The sequence below is a fragment of the Micropterus dolomieu genome, linkage group LG13, assembly GCF_021292245.1.
Source record: "Micropterus dolomieu isolate WLL.071019.BEF.003 ecotype Adirondacks linkage group LG13, ASM2129224v1, whole genome shotgun sequence".
NCBI classification, from domain to species: domain Eukaryota; kingdom Metazoa; phylum Chordata; class Actinopteri; order Centrarchiformes; family Centrarchidae; genus Micropterus; species Micropterus dolomieu.
Window position 1 is genome coordinate 25,657,424 of NC_060162.1, and position 22,949 is coordinate 25,680,372.

A 22,949-nucleotide genomic window follows, 5' to 3' on the forward strand; every position below is an offset into this window, starting at 1 on the left:
ATAATTACAATTCACAAAGTTATGGCACCAGCAAGAAATTAAGTCTTATTATTAATATTAGGTTTTGTCCAGGAGATGGCACTGTTTAATAATTGGTTCTGTGTTTCTGGATTCACAGATATCCAGCAGTAAAAAAGCATCTGATTATCATAAAAACTGTCTCTAATCTCCTTGATCTGAATCACACAAACATAAGTCCACGGTCTGCCTCACCCACCCTGTCAGACGAATTGTCCCAGTCCCGTGAGGCCAGGGACTCCAGGGACCCCCTGTAGTGGTTCAGTCCCAGCCGGGTGGTCTCCCATCGGGCCAGCTTGGGGCCATTCTCCCCCACTGACCCGGTGCCTCCTAGACCATCTGCATCCCTGCCACTCACCCCGTTGGTCTTCATCTCGTTGCTGAGGTACAGCTGATATTTCGGGTTCTGGCTGGTCGTCATAATTCGGGGTGTGGTGGGCTCCTCCTCTGACGGGCTGTCTAGGTGCTTGTTTGAATCAAATTCAGACTCCTGGAGGAGAAGGGCAAAAGAGGGATGAAATAAACCTGGATGACGACATCTGCTGAAGGGGTGATAACCTACAAACTTGTACAAGTGATAAGGGTGAATCTACTGAGCATGTGCGGATGCTGTTAGTGATTGACAACAGAGTGAAAATGAATATATGGTACAAAAATTAAAAAAAGGGGTTATTTTTTCCATTCTTACTTGGAATGACTTATAATATTCTCTTAAAATATTCTCCCCAAAGATAAGTGTGCAGAGAATCAACTCTTCTTCTTGACAACATAGTTTGAATCAATGCGACAGCAGCCAATCACGTTGCTTGATGAGGACGGAAAGCTTTGGTAGTGCAGACAGACAGATAATATACTTATTTAAGACTTGATACAAAGTTTAGTACTTGAGCTTAGCTTGGAACTTGTCAGTCTTGACTTGAGACTTCATAGCCATGGTTTTCTTGGGCTTCCAAAACAAAAACTTTGTCCTACCTTTGCCCATACTGTAGATAATATGCCACAAAAAGCTGCTGGAAGCAAATTAACAGACAGAAACTCAAGCAAACTTATTGCAAAAATGGACAAAAGGTTCATGCAGCAAAAATCAACACAGTCATAGCGTAAAAGTTATTATTTTAGACCAAAGACAAAAATGGCAACACGTGAAGCTCATTCGCAGGGAAAGAATCAGCGTTAAATCTGTCTTGAGGCCATTTTGATTAGTACGATTAAAGAGCACTTGCTTTAGAATCTCGTTGTGGTTTCAAGCTGTTGAGTCGCCACGTTGATTGAGAACGGCGCTGTAATCATGCAAGGAGATGCGTTTAAAAACCTGCAGTGCCATGCTGCTGGGCCGTCTTCATGCAGAAAGGATGCAGAGCTTTTCGTTTCATGCAAGAACATCGGAATGTGTCAGGGGTATTTCTTTGCTTACCGATCCCATGCCAGAGTCAGCCACTGACTCTCTACCAGAGTGTGTGATTTGTGTTTTCTTCCTTGGTTGTGAATTAGGCTTCTCAGTGCTGCTTCCTACTGGACAATCGATTCTTGCAGTGATCTTACTGATTTTGGTGCCTCTCTGTGCTGTTTCAGTCCCGTTCTGACTGGTTTCCCTTAATGGAGGGGTCACAGTGATGCTGGGAACTGCACTTTCGTCTTGTCCGAAGCTGCTTGGTGTGGACTGACTCGACTTGGATTTTGGAGACACAAGGGCCTCTGCAGAAGCAGACTTTCGGACTTGTCTTGTTCCGGAGTAGGGGCTCTGCGGGTGATCTTGACCAGAGAATTTATTGATCAGATCCTTGATGCTGCCGGTTCGGTGCAGGTTTGACCTGCCGGACAGGCCTGGAGATGGTTTCTTGTGACTGGCTCTCGAGGTCTGCTCTGCCTCTTCTTTGCTGTCGGTCTGTTGAGGACTAAGTGGTGACTGGGAGGAAGAGGACTCGGGTGCGTGCTGAAAGAGGTGAAGACAATAACAGATCCCCAAAAAACTGTTAACTGGGACTCTGAGCAGCAGATGTACAAGGTTAGCGGTGAGATACAGAAAAGATAAATTTACCATCCAGGTTAGACCACAGTAGCTAACTCTTTACAATTTCTGAGTGCATTAGATTATTGAGGGCAATGTTGCAAATCAATGAGGAGATCTGTTAATGGCAATGCTGTATTCAGTATGAATTTTCCATAAATGTGATGAAGATTCTTGACTTATATAGCTCTCTCGATAGCGCAATATAAAATTCCAAAGAGGATTTTATGATTATTTCCCTCTTTTACCAGATGATATATACTTCCACAGAAAAGAAGAGAGGAAGAAACTAAAGAACAGTTTACTTAAACAAACGTTTTTGAAAAAGACCAACCAATGTGGCTACCAGTGGTAATTACAGGATAATTTCACACATCAGTGTCTTTTTACAGGTGATGGGAAGTACTACTGCATATGTATATCATAAAGAAGATGATATCTCTGGTTCTGCGGCATCAATTTTTATACTTAAAAACTGTCCATTGTCCACTAACATATAGGAGTGCAATGCTAAATCAGTGTAGCACTGAGATTAAGCGGAATGGGACCACATGCAGGAGACAACAGACATGTGTCCTGGTATGGTATGTTGTGCTTCCTTCCTATTTTACTTTAACCAGACCAACTAAGGCTGAATAAGCAGGAGAGGAAGATTGTGTTACTTCTTACAGATGTTACACCTTGAAAGCAGTTAGTTTACAGAAACATCACTTTAATTTGAACTTTAAATTATTCCTTGAAAGCAGCACATTAATAGTTTGTTTATCTATCCGTATCTGTCGCCTGTTTTTACAGTGTAAAAATGTATAGATATTGTTGACTTTTGCATACATAATGACATGAACACCAATGTGTGTGTGTGTGCGTGTGTGTGCACTCCTATCCTGACATAAATCCCTCTTGAGAAAGTGCAACATCTGCTCCCTAGTCTGAAAAATCACCACCCTCCCCCAAAACACAACATCCCACTTTCTCACGTAGAAATAAAAAGGACAGATAGATACACATGGAGATTCCAAAACGCAAAAAAAGGGCACCAAACAAGAGGAAAATGGCAGCATTTTACATTTTTTGCCAGAAAGCCACTTGATTAAATCCAACTTTAATTAACAATCATAACAAGGAGGCCGATGCCACTTAGAGAAATGAAGTGGCGAATGTCCAGGGGTTTAACTTTCTGGGCTCGAGGGTCCAAAGCACCGAGTGGCCTTAATCCAGGGACTCGCCTGACCGCCTCCCCCAGGGACGGTGAGCCAAAACTGGGGTGGGAGAGGAGCCGGGGCCAGGGAGGACTGAAAGGGAGGGTGGGTGTCTGGGGTTTAGGATCACTGCTAATCACCATGGTATTAAAATGTTTACAGGCCGTGGTGGGATTAGGTCTGAGCTGATGATTTTTAATGTTATTATTTTTGCCCTGAGCCTCTTGGAATGAGGAGACAGGGACACACTCATTGGTGATGAAATGTGTGTGTATTATATTTCTAAGCCTAATAATTAATATTAGTTAATATATTTATGGAGAGAGAGAGAGAGAGAGAGAGAGAGAGAGAGAGAGAGAGAGAGATGTTTTTTTAAAGATATTTGCCTTTTTATTTTGATAAGACAGTGGATAGCAATGAAATGAAGGTGAGAGATAGTGGGCAACATGCAACAAAGGGCCGCAGGCTGGATTCGAACCCAGGCCACTGCAGTAAGGACTCAGCCTTGTACATGAGGCGCGTGCTCTACCAACCGAGCCACCCTTGCCCCATTATTAAATATATTTTACACAATTCATAATTCTGATGCTGCAACTACCTGCAAATGTCACTTGGGTCCGGTTTGATGCTGGTGTGGTCCTTAGACTTCACCACTAAGAACAGGCTGCCATTAAATGTAAGTTAGAGTGATCGATGTAGAAATGTCAGGAATAAGGAATAATTAAAATAATTTTCATTTGTCTTGTCTTGTTCTTTAAACCGACATAATAAATGTAATTTTAGGTAAAGAACTTGGGAGATGGAGAAAAAAAAAAATCCTCAAAACAGAACAATCACACAGACAAACAGGCAGAGACGGCCTCATTCAGGAAAACCGGGTCCATATTCCCACAAGTCCTGGATCACACACACATACACACACTATTGGGGCTCCATTCCCTGTGGCCTCACTACAGTACAGACATATGGCGTAGAGCTGTACACCATCTGACCCAGATATGTGACAGCAATGTATCCTGGGAAATGCACCGAATGCCTCACTGATGTTTGGTGCAGAAGTGCTCAGGGGTTTGGCCCCGGAATAAAAGGTGAGAGAGGTGGTGAGCACAGTGACCAGACTCAGGAGTTATTCTGTTTTGAAATGATGATGTGCTGCTCTGATTTATTTTTATTTTTTTTTAAAAGTGAACACACAATGTTGATGAGCATGAAAGATCCTAATTACAGGCTGAAGACTTTAGGAACAAAGGAACAAGGAACAAAATTCCTCTACTTGCAAGAGAAAACATTTCATCTTCTCGGCATAAATCCGACAAAGACAACTGTCATTTCAAGTTTTTTTTAAAAACACATCTGGCATGATCAATTAAAACCCGTTCTGAACAGCCTGATCTAAACATCTGTTTTTTAGGCAAGAAAAGTCTGTGTTTTTGATTTTTGATAAGTGAAACCTTACATTTATCTACATCTATTAAAGGGGCACTCCACTGATTTAGTATTACACTTCCATAAAATTGGAGCGACTTTTGTGAGGCACATTAACAATATAATTGTCAAAATCGAACCAACAGAGGCGGAGATGAACTTATTTTAGTTGGGCTATAGCAAGCTCCAAAAACCCTGTTCCACTACATTGCCCATAATGCAACTCACCATAGTTTTTTGTTACATTCTCCCTGCCTGTTATCAAAATGTTACAAACCTCCACACCTCCAGTTTGAAAATGCAACCTTTCAGCTAAATGTTGTGGACGCCAAGCCCATGCTGATAACCCTGATATAGTGATGTCATCAGGGTCACTTTCTCAGACTTGGCGAAGCTCCTCCAGAGCCACAGAAGACATTATACAACTGGCTGAGTAATACTATTCTTGACTAGTTCTTCTTTAACTGCACACTGCTGTGGCTCCATCTCCTAGATATTAAAAAGAAAATCTAATTTGGTGTAGAAGGTGTTGGAAGTGAGTTTACATGGACTTCTCCAATGGACAGGCTGGTTTATCTAGAGGTCACACAGACGTTCAGCTCTTGGCCATCTGCACACCAAACAATAGAAAAAAAACAAGAACTTTTCAAGCAGAAAACAACAATTTGATCAACTATCAGGACCAGTCCTGCCTCTTCTCAATTTTTAGAGAGAAGGTCAAACATTTCATTATTATATACACATGTGTTTATGGCCACTTAACAGCTCTGAGGATGATGTCAAAGATTTTTGGTCAATTTTAGCAAAATAAAACATCTCACATAAGAGAAGTACTAATCTTTGGGAAGTAATGTTGCTTTCTAGCTTCTGTGTATTAGCTTCTGCTGCTTTCAGTTATTCATGGTTGTTTCCAACTGTTTCTAGCTTCTCCTTTGACTGTTATCTAGCTTCTTTAGGGTTGTCCTCTATGTTCTGGTCAAGCTTTAAATTGTTCTTCTAGCTTGTTGTAAAGTGTCATAGCTTTTTGGTGTCCTCTGGATTGTTTTCTAGATTCTCCCTTATTGGTTTCAAGTTCCTTATGTTATTTTCTAGTCACTTTAGGCTGTGTTTTGTCTTTTCATGATTGTTTATGGTAGCTTTCTGGCTTTTTAGGTAGTAGTCTAGCTTTCTCAGATTTTTTTGTAGTTTCTCCTGGTCGTTTTCAAATTTCTTTTTGTTATTTTGTAGTTCGTCTTGGAATATATTTATTATAGAATGCTTTCTGCAGCTGAGAAAAGATAATTACGGTGATTGTTAACATTCCTGCTACTATCACATGTAGTCCGTGTGTGTAGTGTGTGTGATTCTACTTCAGTCTTCAATTTAAACTGTATTTTGAGAGTCTCTCAAACATGACTTTTACCCTCAGTGCTTCTTCAACTGTTGTCCAAGTTTTAGGTGCGACACAGATGTAAACTAGCAGATGCACTCAAACGATACACCAAAGCAAAACTGTCACTGCACCAGAGAGAGAGAGAAAACAACAGCATAATAAAAAATAAAATAAATAACCAATTAGTGGCAGCAGTCTTGTGTTGGACACGTACGTGTCTCACAGAGAGCAAAACGTGGAGCTACGTTCAGCCCAAGGCAATCTGCTTGGCAATATGTTCCTGTGTTGTTGTTGTTGCCCACTGCTCCTTCCCTCTCCATGGCTGTAAATAACAGAGATTAATCAACCAACCGGAGCTGTGTCCGAGCCCTAAGGCCTGACCGTGTTCACACTTTTCTTAGCGACAATTATCCCTTCAACAGGAATATTTGTTACAAATCAGGCTGAATTCTGGTGAAACTAATCCTGGATGTATGTCTCTTACAGTGGGAATAACAAAAATGAGTTCACAGATGTATGATCGCTGGGTCCTTTTTTGAGTAAGCCTTTCAAATATGAAAAATCTATTAGCGATATGTTAAATATGGAAAATAAACAGCTTAGTAAGGGTCCCACACGTTGTCCGCAGACTGTATAATGCACAAAGCAACAGTGTTCAAATTTAGTCTCAAGTAAAACAAAATGTGAAATATACTGTATATGCTTTTTACAAGCAATACAAAGAAATATATGATATATCTTGTAGAACTGGAAAATTGATTTACAGAAAATGAATGGACAGATAAACCCACTGAATATATCCCAGCTTCTCGTTCGCTGCTTTTCTATTTCTTATTTGATAGTTGAGAGTACATTTTTGGGTTTTGGGCAAAACAAATTTTAAGGAATCACCTTGGGCTTTTGCAAATTGTTATGGGATTTCACTTTATTTCCCTATTTTCATGTACTTGCACACTAAACAACTAACCAAGAAAATAATCTGCAGATTACAGATCATTACTTACAGTAGTCAATTGTCAATAAAATCTGAAAAAAAAAAAAAATTAATCAAGAGAGATTCGTGAAATAAGAAGAACAGTAAAAAGAAGCTACCCTGACAAAATTATTCAGTACAGCTTGTAGCCAGTCACTTTATCATAATGTTTCAGTTTGTTGACTGTTTTGAAATAGTTTTTTAATGCACTTCAGGATCTCAGTCCTGCATCTGTCCTACACTAAAACTGCTAAACTACAACTACACTAAAACAAAAACCAGTACCTCCCATCCCACACTAATCTTTACAAAATGTATTTTTTGCAAACATTTCCCCATGAGCATAAAGTGCTGTGGAGGCTTTTTTACACCTCAGATGTCCTCATCTGATGACTAATTGCACCTGTGTCCTATGTTTTATAGAATATTTTTTCTTTTTTGGAGTATTCAGAGGGATTTGTATGTTTTTGATAATTTCTGTCTCTGAGTGCATTCTGAAGGAATAGGGACAGTTTAGCTCATCCAGCTCCTCCTCTCAAAATCCATGAAGACAATACCTGTTCTACACAGTGATGTACACATTTATAGTTATTACTTCAGCTCTTTATAATGAAATACATTATTATAAGTCTGTTGGGTGAAACTCTAGGTCGATTTGTTGTTATATCATTCTTACTCACAATGCAGTTCTACAGTATGTTGTGCACCTGAGGCCTTGACCTCTAATTATGGGTACTTTTTGAGACTGAGGATGTTTCAGTTTAATAAATGCATTCATAAATGTTAATATAAATATATTGATAGGACATACAGAGCTCGCTTTCAGCAGACTGTGCAAGGTTCATTTCACACTGATTTTTCTCCAAAAGTTGTTCAGTCCAGGATGGATCGCTGGATCTACAAAAACATCTGTAATAAATCTAATCAAAATGATGTGTGATTATACAAATCCTGGCTCATTTCCTGACAGATTAACCACAAATAATCTGATAGAAATGTTACTGAGCCTCTTTTAGGGCAGAATGGCTCGCCTAGATTAGCAGGACAAAGCATGAGACCGCGGAGCTGAAGGTGTCGAGGGTTTGAATCCCCCCCACTCCCCCAACAGAAACAACATGAAGTCATTTGCCTCTTGCTTTTTTAGGCATTGGGGTTATAAAGTGTCACAAGTCAACTTCCGTAAATTCTGTCAGCTGTAAAATCCAGTTTTGCACTGAGTTGACCTATTTCCATTTAAATCCACTTCAGAAATGTCTTCAGCTGTCAGGGCATCAAATCAATGACTAGGTGACAGATGTATATTTTCGTCAAACTCTCAACGTCTTATTATTATTAGTTTTACAAATTTGGCCTAAATAACAATGTTTCTGTTCTGTAACGTTAATGTTTTGGCACACAGTACAGAAACAAAAATACAAACTAACTTCAAACTTTTACTACTTACTGAGTAATAAAAAAAAAGTAAGTGTGGGGCAACACCAGAGGCTCTCCTGGTAAAATCAGGACAGTTTGCAATAAGTAATTTGTACAAATAAAGGGAGGGGTGTTTGTGTCGTGCTTATCTATCCTTGAGAAGGTACCTGGCTGTATCAAGAGATGGTCCTCTAAAACCACATTGTTCATCTGATCAAACAGCTTAAAACAAGTTTGTTTAATGTTCAGAAGCGAGTGAAGCCCTTGTTTCCCGGCAAAAATTCACGTGCTGTAAACGTGCATTGTGGAGCATTGCATCAATTGACGGCCTTAGCACAACTTTCACGTTGTACATACAGAAATAATGCAGTCAGTGCTTAATAACCAAGACTCTCCTTCCAAGAGTAGCACCAGTCATTTCAGCAAATACCTAATAACAACATATTTTTATGTTCAAGTGACAAAGACCTCCAAGCAGCTGTACAAAATATGACTTAAGTGGAGGAGATTGATGTTCGCTTCCCGTTTCCAACAGTCAACACTGGCTTCATCGTCGTACCCTAATCCAGTCTTAATAACGGTGTCAGAAAGAGAAAATGTATTCGGAAAAGGCAGGGAGTCAAATGATGTTGTCCTATTTCAGATCAGAAAACACTTACATGTGTCGTTCAAAGGGGGCAATTACAAACCATGAATTTTGTAGCGTGATTAGGAGTTTGACTTTGACCGCAGCAACAAAATTGGAGCATTTAACACTTAATTTCCTGCAGTCTGGAGACATTTTATGCTCCAATTTATGATGGCATTTATATAGATTGAAACAAAAAAAATTCAGCTGGCAGGTGACAAATATAAAAATATAACAGAATGACAATGCACATTTATTTCTTCTATATTTTAATTGCATTGCACGTTTTCTTATTGTGCCAATAAACATTTCTCAAAGCATTTTCATTTGTTCGTTAAAAAGGGGTGGGGACATGTCCCCAAATGACACTCATGATCCACTGACATTTATACTAACTGATACTATATGAATTCAGATGGTGTGAAGAAGCAGACTACAAACTGCCAACTCTTAAAATCTACTCAAATGATGCATTTGGGAAGCAGTTTCACTTTTAGGGAAAAAGTCTGGTATTTCTCACTGAAAATGTGTCTGAACTGAAAACCATACGACTGCATGTTGTACTTCTGTGCAGGAGATGCAGCATGTTGGCAGCCGGCCTGTCTTCTGTTTGTGTTTAAGCTTCACGAGTTAAACTGTGATGACACTTTGACAGGTTTCCTGTTATAATAAGACTCCAAACCAGGTTTCTTCCCTCATCGTTTCCCGTCACAACCGTGTCAGTCTATTATGGGTTTTCTTTTAGGGAATGATGGTAAAAGAATGTGTGTGTATCTGTAGGTCTGCATTTGTGTGTGTGACAGACAGAGCCAGATGAGCAAGCAGATGTTTCCTCTGTCTCCACTCCGACTGTCTGAGAAAGACTGACAACAGCTGGACCAATGCCAGACACACACACACGCGCATGGCCGCGTGTACACACGCACACACACACACACACACACACAGGTAGACAAAGACACAGTTTTACTGAGAGGTTTCTTTTCGAGGTGGATGTTTGCTTTTTTGGTTATTTCTTGTCCACTATATTTAGACTTCACCTTGTTGAACCAAAATATTTTTGATTCAGTTATTTTCTCGCAGCTGATTTTGTAGAAGTTTTTCCCTAAAAGTTCTCTTACAAACTTGTTATATGACGGACAGTTTTACATCTTTGTTTTAAAATTATTCAGATGAAATAATGTGAGGACTGCCAGCAGATATTTGCTTGTTCTTAGACACAAAGGTTGGAAACCACTGGTTTAGATGATGAAAACTCCTGTTACAGAAATTAAATGAAACATGGTTCCGTAATTTGGGTGGCTGGTGCTGCAACCAATTATTATTTTCATTAATAATTAACATATCAATTATGGACTTTTGGCTGGGGATGCTAGTGAACCATTCAGAGTTAGGTTTGTAGTTTGTGAAGTTCTCACAACATTGTATCACAGTTCTATTCGATGCCACTCATATTTGACTGCTTCTTTGCTCAATGTCATCAGTACTGCTCAGACATCATTTTATCTGGACGGAAGGAAGAATTTGTAGGAAATACCAAATGTCACGCCCAAGTCCTCCACAAAAGAGCTTCAGCCTGAAATGCAACCATTGTCCTCGACACATTTGCGGACTTGAAAGAAAACATGTGTGACACGAAGGAACACATTTGTGCAGTGACCGACCCCTGAATAAAACTTTTATCAGCGATATTACAAGCGGAGATCTCTGCTGCCCAACTGCAAGCGCAGTCAGATTATAGTCACCATTCACACCACTGCCATCAGCTGTAGTGAGACTATAACATATTTGGAATGTGGGATTAATGAAACATTGGACACGGAAACCTCAATTCAGAAAGAATTCACTGTCCGATCTGTGAAAGAATGTGACTCTTTAGAAGGACACAAATAATACACTCATAATTGGGCCTGAACCCAACTACTTTGGAATAGTATGGCCCAGATCTCTCCTCGTTGCATATCATTACATTTGTGATTGTGCCAGAGAAAGAAGTCGTACAGATACATCATGCAGAGAAGAGGTCTCCCTGCCATGTCAGGGGTTGAGATATGAATTCATCTGTCCAATCCGAGTGAGGATAATATTCCCAGGAAAAGGAGGATAAAACGACTCCTCCACAATTTCAACACCTGCAGTGAGAAATATTACGGCAGAATTCTCACACCAAAACCTTTATCAGGCAAAATAGCATGAGACCATCTTATGCAGCGTGGAATTACCCCTTCCTTCCTGTTCCTTGTAATTGAAGTCAAGGTGCATTCTGATTGGGTCAGAAAGCGGAATTGAAAAATATCGAAACATCAATGTGAGCTTTACTGTGCTGATGAACCCTAATGCTACAGAATGATGATGAATTAGGTGTGAGACCAAAAACCCACCCACAAACAAACAATAAATACCGTTAGGCATTGTTTTTGGTAAGTTTGACTGTGCCAAGGATGCAAGACAAGTTTAAAACTCCCAAAGCGAGGTGAGGCAACCGGTCAGAGAGGAGCTGTGGACGCTGAGTTTGACTTTACCATGTTGTTTTCTTGTTCTGTCTCGGTCTTTCCCTGCATGCTGCGGTCTCTCTCTCTGCTGGTGAACGTTTCCTCTCTGTCTGAGCTGAAGGAAAAATATAAAGGTGAAATGTTTAAATAATGAACGTCTTTAGATGGGGATGTCAAGTCACAGTTTTTGTCTTAGAAAGTGATCTCAATTAAACAGGGCCTTTCACTACAATAAGCAAAACTAAAGTAAACGTTTGAAAAAAAAAAGTTTGAAGTACAAAATGTGATTTTATATTTCAAAATTATTTTTTAATTTAAATTTTAAACAAACAGGTTTTGAAATAATGTAAAGTCAATCAAAGTTTAATTAAACATTTTTTAAACGGCTACCTGTGGGATTGTCTGAGTATTTTCTGCGTGAAACAGGTGAGTCTCTGCGTCTCTTCCTGATACCTCTGCAGGTCTTGGGTCAGCAGGTTATGGAGTGCGCTCAGTGCCTCCTCCTGGAACACCAGCCTCTCTGATTGGACCAAATGCTCAGTGATGGCGCTCTGAAGCTCCCGACAAGCACACAGCTGAAACTGAATAGGAAAATAATGGACAAACAAGTTATACTAAGAGGCTTAACAGGAGCTGCTCTGAGCAAACACAGTGATGGCAATGGTTTACTTAAACACTCATGACTTCTCTCTTGCAGGTTCTGACTCCTCCAGACGCGATCAATCACAGCTTATTGTCGTTTCTAGTCTTATCTCTTCTTGTTCTGCCTTGACTTATGACCAGCTTTTGAAAACATTCTTCATCAGCAATGTTACAATGCACAGCATGCTCAAGCATGCATGTTAATACCTGAACTTTGGATCAGACTGTGTAACAAAATGACCTCAACTAAAGATCTACTTATTAGCTTTTTTTCTCTCTTGGTCTTAATCAGCAAATAAAGATTATACAATGCTGTTAAAAGCTCTGAAAAGGTTATAAGTGGATCTTGAGTTCAAGTTATTTTGTCACACTTACAATCTATGGTTTCTGATCAACATATTTATTCCTCTGTGTAGGAATAAACAAACAAACAAACAAAATGTTTATTAGTGACAAATTTTGCACTTTTCCATGTAACGCACAAACCAGATAGAAGAATGAAGTAAAGTTAGTAACACTTAAGGAGCTGAAGGCATTTAAAAAAAAAAACATATTCTATTTTTATTAAAGCTTTTCACATGATCATTTATGTGTGCTTCTTTTACTTGCATGTTTGTGTGCTCTTTTAAAGAAGCACTTTGTAACATTGTTAAGAAAGGTGCTATATAAATTAAGATTACTACTACTATTATCTTTAGTAGAAGTAAAAGTAGTGGTAGCAGGATTATTATTATTATTATTATTATTATTAGGTTATTATCACCAAATATCACATTTTGGCAATGCCTGAGGTTTCTATGCATTTACATACTTTTTGACATGATAAAAATTTTTAACCCCCTGTCTGACCAGTGTGTATGAAATCAGTTTCCTGCTGAGGTCACCTACAGTGGACCTCTGAAGGCTGGAGTTTCTCTTCGACTCTTGTTCGGTCTGTTTCTTCTTCTCCTGAAGATTAAGAATCTCACTGTTCAGCAGCTGTTGACGGCCTTTAATCTGCAAGATTCTGACAAGACACAAATACAAAAACATTTAGTTTACAAAATACACTTAAACTCCCACCTAAGCTGTTCAAGTAGAGTTCACACTGTGTCAGGATTGACAGCTAAAATCTACAATAATTAAACAAATACTTATATAAGGCTGGCCAACATGACCTAAAATCTATATTGCAATAAACTGTCATATTCATCTTGATTACAATAGATGGAACAACATCTTTTTTAATATATCAGGGCATGAATTCATGCTAATTAATTACAGTATAACAAATGTCTAGAATTTCTAGAATGGGCTGTTTGGATTTTTGGGTAGATAACATCAGCCTTTGGAGCTATCAGCAGCTTAATTATATGTGATTCAGGTAATTTATTCATTGAGAATATGAGACTCACAGGTCAGTAAGAGATTCATAATATTTGTTATTTAACACATCTGATTTATTTCCAGTCCTACTTTTATCCTTTACACCTCAATTTTGGACTAACCATGCATCACTGCAAATATCGTGGATTTTAGAAGAGTATTTTAGAAGTATAAATTGGCAGAAAATCATTACTAGCTAAATGTGCAAAAAGGACTGTTCATGCACACATCAAGATGAAAAGAAGTGAAAACCCTAACCAGCAACATTCCCACATTAAATATTTGTTGAAACTGTTCCTTCCTTGAACAAACAGCAGTTTTCATAAATACACAGCGCTGTACAGCTGATGCAGAGTTAGTGATTAATGCTCCATGTTTAAAGTCAACAGCAGCCAAATATTCAACACCAACACTCAGGAGACGCACCACCATGTACTCTTGTTTATATCAGCATTACACTCCATGACTCACTATTGTTATCTACTGAAATGTGATGTCACTTAAAACTGTTATATAACAGTATAGAATTGTCGCAGTACTACAGAAGTAATTGCAACAGCAGCACTATCAGTCAGAGTGAATTAGTAACAGCAGTAGTTTGAGTAATACTAGAAGCAACAGTACTATTACTGGCAGCAGTGTGGTAGAAGTGGTAGTTGTAGTTGTAATAGCTACTGCACTATCATAGCAGCAGAGGGAGGAGCTGTTGTAGTGGTACCATTACTTTAGAAGAAGTACTTCTTGCAGTAGTAGCATTAATTATCGTACTAATTAGTAGTACCAAAAGTAGTAGTACCAATAGTAGTACCACAAGAAATAGGGACAGTAGTATCTGTAGGGTCGGCAGTAATAATATATAGTAAGTATCATGCAGGATTGTTAATAACTATAGAAGTATTAGCAGTAGCAGCAGCAGTGTAATGATATTACTACTTATAGTGGTATTAGCCTAGAAGTATTAGTAATACTGCCAGGAGAATCAGTGCAGTAGTAGCTGCCATAGTCGCAATAGTATTACTTGTGAGTGTAGAAGTAATAGTAATGACTATAGTATTAGTTGTTAGCTGTAGTACTACTATTTCTAGTAGCTGCAGCAGTGGAACGGTACTGTAGTTGTAGCCCTAGCGCTAGTAGTTGTACTGTTCGTACTGCTACTGGCAGAATAAGTAGTCACTACTGGTAGTAGACGTAGCAGCACCAGCTTTAGTAGCCACAGCACAGTAGTGATATAAATAGTAAGACCAGTATTAGCAATAGTAATAGCTATAGTATAGCTGAGGTGGTATTAGTAGCCTACTGCTGCTAATACTGGTAGCAGCAGTGTAGTATCAGTACTGCTAATACTATTGTTTTCTGAAAATTGTCCTCCTCCTTTGAACAGGTGTGTAGTCAGTGTAGTAGAAGTAGTAGAAGCTGCAACATGATAACTGTGGTAGTAGTACTAAGAGGGGAAATAAAGAATCTTTCTATATCTATACAGCCAGAAATGAAGGCTCAGTGTAGTGGACCGTCTGTCCACTGGGAGGCACTAACCCCCTGTAGCAGGGTGTTAGGACAGCAGGCGACAAGAGGCACAGAAGTGCTTTGTTTGTGAGGTAGAAGAGGAGTCTCATCTGAAGAAAGCCTTTGATGAACTAACTGAAGAAGTGACATCAACACGTAGAGAAAGACAAATAAGTAGAAACGACACAAAGAACGGCACAAAACCACAAAGGCCCTCTGGGAAATATATTAACATTCTGTTAATGAGATTTTCAAGGAGGCCTCCTGACTCCACTGTGTGTGTTATGAGGACTGTTATGAGGACGACAGAAATCGGAAGTAAACCTAAACGACGTCAATGATCTCTGATTTGTAGAATAAAATGTAAAGTAATTTATGTTAAAGATCATTTATTATTGTCATGATATTGTAATATCATGACAGTTGCAGTGCATGACAGTTAAGTTACACAGTTTTCGGAATTTTGTTTTGTGCCTAAAATGAAATAAACTCAGCAGCTGTTTTTCCATCGTGTTCATTACTGACCGGTGTCTTTTCTGAAGTCTGAGCTTTTAGGGCTAATTATCTTTCAACAATATTAGATATTCGGTCCCAAACGATGTCTAGTTTATATGAAGTTTTAGGAAATATCTCATCAAAGAAAAAGTAAATGTATAAATATTTGCCCCGACATTTAGCAACAGTGAGCAGATGTATAATTCTATTTCTTCCCCTGCACGTTAGTTTGTAATTTAGTTATTTCAGTTTACATAGAAAATAATCACTCCTTCATCTTCTACACTTTTTCTAACAATGAAAGCAGCTCAATATATTTTACTGTAAATGAGGAACTTTTTTATCACAATATTAATATGGATAGTTCCAAAACCAACATGGAACAATATGAAGAGAAAAAAAAAGTGCTTCAGAAAAAGAAGACTTTTTGTTTGGTGCGTTCAGATTTAAGCTTTCAGGACCTGTTTTTTCTACTGTTTGTAATTTTTTGTTATTGTTTAAAATACATTTAATTGTCAAATAACCATGCTATAAAAACACTAACAGCAATAACAGCCTTGGGTAGAAATAAAGATGTGATTCACCAGAACAGTAACAGCCTTATCATGGCAACCTGTATGTAGCCTACCACAGGCCTATTCCTGATCAATTGTGGGAAAGACTTTGAAGCTTCATGCAAATTATCTACTTTGTCACCTGTCAATCAAAACTGATCTTAACCAATGAAATGGCTTCATTAAAGTAAAGCGCAGCGTGTTGAACGAGGAACATCATCTATCAACAGTAATTACCTATGAATATCTGTGTGTTTAGTTGACAATTTGAAAAACACACACACACAAACACACACACACACACACACACACACACACACCGTGCCAGCTGCTCTGTGTTCTGATTAGGTGCTTACATACAGAAAAGCGTAAATAGGGCTTCATAATTGCTTGAATGTATGTAACAAACACATTTCACTCCATAATAGCAGGTGAAAAATGTGTGGGTGTTTTTTACATTAATATATCTCACCACTTGCAGCCTGTCACTGAGTCAAGGATACACAGGATACATACACTGTGTGAGTATTTATAGCACAAAAACATACATTTTGGTGATTAAAATCCCCTTCACAAAGTGTTTCTATCATGGCCAAAGATGAGCGATGCTATATGTAAAGGAACACCAGTGTTCATGTATGATTCTACTTTTACTTCATATTGCACATTTTCTACATGTATATTAGCAATTAGAACTAAAACTGTGAGTATATAAGTTACAGTTTAAATATTGAAACAATTCTAGCTGACCAACAGAGAATTAATTGGCAACAGTTTGGACAATTGATTCTAGTCATCAAACCGTAACAATTTTTTTAAAAGGCAAACCTTTTTTGACAGATACCGATGAAGAAGATGGAGTAAAGAAAAACAAAAATCATGTTTAGTTATGTTCTGTTACACAACCCTGCTGCGTGTTCTTCAATCAAAAAGAAAAACAGAAAGATAGAATTTAAAGAAAAAAAGGCCTCAAATGACTGCAAACGCTTACTTCCTGTTGGGAGGCCACTGCTCAGTTCCAGCAGCAGTTAAAGATTCAGTGCATTACTTAGGGGTACCATTACAGCATGTTCTTCAGGAAAAAGACAATGTTACGCATTCCCCTGCACACACGTTCAAAGTCAAAATGCTGCTCTGAACAGTAATTTTTGACTATAAATGATCATCCTCTGTTTTCAAATCACTGTGACCTCTGACCTTCATGGTGTCTTACAGAAGGATATGAATTTTTTATTTGGATAAAAAAAAGAAAACTAATTTAAAAGGATAAATCACTGCGGAATCTGAGCCTTTCCACCTTGTTAAACAATCTCGTGGTCGATATCAGAAGAATTTGAAGATATGAAGACGAATGAACAGATTATCCTTCAGAGAAGAAGAAGATGAAGACGAGGAGAGGGTTGACAGAGTTCAGCTGGCTGTTTTCCAAACCACCAGTCTGCCTGTTAGTCTTGGCAACAAGCTGAACTCGCCTTGCGTAACCAGACTAAAGGCTGTCTGTCTATCTATGGGAAAATACCACCGAAAACAACACACCAAATCCATCCCAACCAGACTTCATCTACTCCTCCACCGTGTGCTGCTGCTGAGACCATGTTGGATTGCTGTGTGTCTGTGTGTGAGCTTTCAGGCCATCATGCACTGCTGTAGACAATAAAGAAGTACTTTTTAAATGTACAATGCCAAACATGTGGCCAGAATTTTAGATTAAAAATTAACATAATCAACACAATGTGAAGAAGTAACAGCTCTGACATCACGGCCTGCCCTGGGTGCTTCCAGTAATAAAAACACAAAGTGTATTTATAAAATAGTTTCTGAGAAAGCAGGAAAAGAATACAAGAAAAGGAATGTCAGCCATAATTAAGCAAGGCAAGGCAAGTTTATTTGTATGCACATTTCAACAACAAGGTAATTCGAAGTGCTTTACAGAAAAACATTTAAAAGCAACAGGGAAAAATAAAAAAGTTTTAAAAGAGTTCAATAGAAAATAAAAACATGCAGGTCTCTCACCTTTGTTTATTTTACTCCTTTTTTTTTTTTTTTTTAACAATAAGGGACTCTAACCCTGAGGGGACTCTAACCCTTTAACACTTGGGGACTCTAACCCTTTAACACTAAGGGACTCTAACCCTGAAGGGACTCTAACCCTTTAACACTTGGGGACTCTAACCCTTTAACACTAAGGGACTCTAACCCTGAAGGGACTCTAACCCTTTAACACTTGGGGACTCTAAGCCTTTAACACTAAGGGACTCTAACCCTGAGGGGACTCTAACCCTTTAACACTTGGGGACTCTAACCCTGAGGGGACTCTAACCCTGAGGGGACTCTAACCCTTCTTTAGATACAGTCGTCACTGTAAATCCAGATTGTCCACGCTGCATACTCTGGTAAAAGCGGTTGATAGCGGGCCCTGTCAACATGTTAACAGCAGAGAGAACAGGGACTCAAATCCTTGTAGTTCTACTCAGCCCTGTTAACTGAGGATCAGCCGTGTGAGATGGTACAGTCAAAAGAGCATTCTAAGCTTTTTAAATAGTGTTAATTGAAAATCTAAAAACAAAGACAAAGAAAACAGGACAGTAAATGTTTAGTGTGCCATATCCGTATATCGACAGTTTGTTTTCAATTCACGCCACTCCGTTACAAATAAAACAGCTTAATGAAACAAGTCTTAAGACTCACAAGCAGCTTGTCAACTGAAAAAAAGTCTAATTTCAGTTTCCATAATTTTATCTGAACATGGCAGACTTACGTCTTGGCTCTCCTTTTCTGTTCTGAATAGTGTCACTTCAGATTTCAGTGTGAACTAAAACAGCCACAACACACGCAGAGGATTTACTACCGAGATCTCATAGTTAATAAGGCAATAGCCAGTCGGTACAAGAAGCAAGATGTTCATAAGTCAAATCAATCTTTTATTTTATTTCTCTTCCTTTTTTTGTTACTGCCATTTTGTTTGATTTCTTGGGAAGCAATTGGTGTAATGGATTATCAAGTAAAGAGCATAGAAAAAGAAAAGAACTATTGTGACTGTTTCCGTTGTAATTTAGTCTGTAGTTTCCATGTTTGCTGCTTTGTAGGATGGTAATGATGTATATAATGCTCTTTATCCTACACTCTACCTCCCTTAGCGTGAGAAAAGTTTTGTAGACTGTTAAGACTGCTTTAGCTTCACCACAGAGCCATGAAGGTTGGGACAAACAGTAGCAGAGCACTGGTTTAAAATGCATCATTATCACAAAGAAACTGAAGTAAAGCAGACTTTTAAACAACTGTTCCAGAGGTTCTCAGTGTTAAAGCTGCTTGCCTCCTTGCATCCAGTTAAAGGTCCATTTAGAAAAAAGAGAAGGATCTCGACTTATCTCCTTTCCTGAATGTTCAGGATTGTAGCTCTGTCCTCTTTTCCTGTACAAAGCCAGTCTTGGCACTGACGTTACCGTATAAGCCTCCCTTAAAACCAAGGAAAACCCCAGTAAAATGAAAGCAGGGTGACGTCTTGTTCCAGTAAGCCAAGTGGATATGAGAAGTGGATATCATGTTGGGCAGGGCAACGTGATAGAGACATGTAACACTATTTATTGAGAACCTATTCATCTCCTTTAATTAAGCCTTTGATCCGAGCTGTGACAGGATCAGTCTTGGCAATGAGAACCACAATGTTGCAGAGAAATTAAGAGATTTCCTGGAAAATCATCAGAATAATGTGTGTGTGTGTGTGTGTGTATACAAGTGTGTGCGGGTGGGTGTGTGTCTGCTGGCACACCTTGAATTCTGAGATGTGTTTTCGCTTGTCTTGTCTGACAGAAGTGAGACCAGTTGAAGCGTTGTTCTGCCAAACTGTTCGTCATGGCAGGAGTACAGAGAGTACAAGCGAGCAGGGTGAGGCAGCAGCCACCTACTACCATCTGAACACTTACTGTCAACACACCACAAGTGGTAACAAAATCGGAAAATTCCCCAGCAACTTTCACTTTCTCACAGTTTGTATAGATTCATTTACCCAGGACTACAAACAGTTTCTAACTTTTTAGACACTTCTACTTTCACTTTTACCAGCCGGCCTGATGTCCAGGATAGAATTGCAGACAGAAATAAATATGGTTGTAGCATCTGTGATGTCACACACAGACTTTTGATTGGTTGGTTGATCCCTTTGGTTGTTATCAGCAAACTCAGCACTTTGGGTTTAAATACAACACTCTGCAACTGGATGTTGGACTTCCTAACAAACAGACCCCAGTCAGTTCGGATTGGCGGACTCGCCTCCTCCACTCAACACCGGGGCCCCTCAGGGCTGTGTGCTCAGCCCCCTTCTGTTCACGCTGTACACCCACGACTGCATCCCCCGACATGGAGAGAACTCTGTTGTGAAGTTTGCAGGCGCCACCGCAATCATCGGCCGGATTTCAAACAACAATGAGACTTCATATCGGGAGGAAATTGATAATCTTGCAGAGTGGTGCTCAGAGAACAACCTGCTGCTCAACGTCAGCAAAACTAAGGAGCTGATCGTTGATTTCAGGAAGAAGGAGACAAAGACACACACTTCTGTCTACATCAGTGGAGCTGAGGTGGAGCAAGTGAACAGTTTCAGGTTCCTGGGAATCAGCATCACAGAGAACCTGACATGGTCGTCTCACATCTCCACGCTGGTAAAGAAAGCTCAGAAACGACCAAATTCCAAAAAAAGGGCCAAATTCCCACGCCAAGCTCTTGTCAGCTTTTACAGAGGAGCAATAGAAAGCATCCTGACTGGAAACATCACTAACTGGCATGGGATGTGCACGGCATCCTCAGCACTGCTCCAGTGATTATTGAAAAGTTTACCATTTTTATAATTGCTTCTGTATTAATGTATATTGTCTGCTATGTAGCAGAAATAGCAGAGCAGAGGAGTTACAAAGCTTCATTATATATTATATATATATTTCATTGTGACAATAAATGTACCTACCTACCTATCAGTGTCAGTACTGACATTATGATCATTTGCTGTGGTAAGTAAATATGGCTGCATAAAGCTCATGCTGATATTACACACCACTATGATACTAGACTCGAGACACGTCCTTCTAATGGGGATAACGCAGCACCATTTCGGAAAGTCAATACTAGAAGGCATTCAAGGTGTTGGACGCAAAATGTGACAGAGGTACTTGGGTGAAGAATGACAGATGTTCAAACCCTGCTTACTCTCTCACCTCCACACACCTCTGAATGGAGTGTGCACGGCTGTCAGATTGTCAGTTCCAGAAAGTAACAAAGATTGTCACAAAGTAACGTTTTTTATTTTGGTTTGTGTTGGGAAAAAAACGACAGAGGCAGGCACAGGTGGTTTGGTGAAGAGACGCAGTTGAATGGACACAGAGGACAGTTGAGCATGATGGTGTGTCTGTCATTATGATATTGATGTACTGTAATGACACAATTGAAATAATCTTCTTAATAATCTAATTGAAATTTGAAAAAGCCTAAGAGGATGTTGTTATAGTAAAGGAGTGATGTGTAGTTACAGTCTTGCATTACTTTACATAGTTCCACTCAGAGTTACAGATTATAAATTTGGCAAAAGAATGGTCATGGAGATGAGATCAGTTCTCAGTACAGTACAACTGTTTCATACAACCAAACAAGGAAACAGAAATGTAAAATAAAGATAAGAAGAGATTTGAGCACCGACTTTGCGAAGAGTATATGTAACACGTGAATGTAAAATTAAGGACTCAATTTGATTTGATTTACAGGAGCTCGCATGCAAACAAATGTGTGAAAGAACAATTTCCATTGGTTTTCTGTCTTTTCCCGTCTCTCCCTGTCTCAGCGACACACACACACACACACACACACACACACACACACACACACTGTTGTTTTCTCCAGTGGAGCAGAACCTGCTGCTGTTATGAGATACAGAGAAACTCCCACATTCTTGTTTCAGCTCTGTGACAAAACCCCACAAACCAACACAGAGCTGCCTCCTACTCGCATGTTTAAATACTACATGACATGGTCCTTTCTATAAAGAGGAGAGTCCAGTTACAGAAAAAAGAAGTAAGGATATTGCCAAAATGCAACATACATCTATATAACTCTATTCTATTCTACTCTACTATTACTTACAAAATCTATATTTTGAGAATCACAAGGTCATTCTTATGACCTGAAACATGCAATTTTATGAACAACCTTTTATTTCTTTAAGTAAACAGGATCATATATTATAGTTTTTGTAGTAACAGGATTACTAACTTTTTCGTACTTAACTAACTTTTTTATATTCAATAGATTTAAGAGTATGTAATGGGCCCCAGGGTTGAGTAATATGCAAGGAAACTGTCCTTCAAACACATGTCAGGTCCTCAATCCTCAGCAATCATCCAACCCACAGAAAATATCCTCTGTGCAAAGAAATTAAGGCTTTGTGTGCCTTCTCATACAGTAGCTCCCTTGTTTCACATACATAACATGTCATTGACTCACTGTGTGTGTATGCTGCTGAGCTCCTGCTCTGTCTGTCTCTGCAGTTGCTGGAGGTGAAAGGTCAGCTGCTCACTCAAAACGGCAAACCTCCACAGTCCTCTACCTGTGTTCTCCTCACACACCAAACCCTGATCACCAGAGAAGAGACAGAAGTTACAGAAGTGCTGTAACCAACACATTCTAACTCCCGAGTCGCCGGTTTGTTCAGATTTACTGAGATGACTAAATGTTTTGGCAATGCTAGTGGCATGGCTCTATGGATTTCCATTCATGGTCCTCACAGGATGTATCCTAATGTCTTTGGGGATCCCCAGACTTTTCCTCTAGTGCTGCCATACAGTTTTCTGGTTTTGAATGTAATATATCAACAACTATT

At 39.1% G+C, this 22,949-nt stretch overlaps 1 protein-coding gene across 1 annotated transcript in view; it reads right to left on the reverse strand.

Moving 5' to 3' along the window:
- The window catches only part of LOC123982287, a 31,435-nt gene that overhangs the window by 2,056 nt on the left and 6,430 nt on the right, over positions 1-22,949 (reverse strand). The window contains exons 3-8 of the mRNA XM_046067728.1: positions 22,574-22,701; positions 13,059-13,176; positions 11,919-12,109; positions 11,559-11,643; positions 1,433-1,951; positions 209-508 (exon numbers count right to left, since the gene is read on the reverse strand). Of these exons, the coding sequence (XP_045923684.1) occupies positions 209-508; positions 1,433-1,951; positions 11,559-11,643; positions 11,919-12,109; positions 13,059-13,176; positions 22,574-22,701 (1,341 nt within the window). The remainder of the gene's footprint in view (positions 1-208; positions 509-1,432; positions 1,952-11,558; positions 11,644-11,918; positions 12,110-13,058; positions 13,177-22,573; positions 22,702-22,949) is intronic.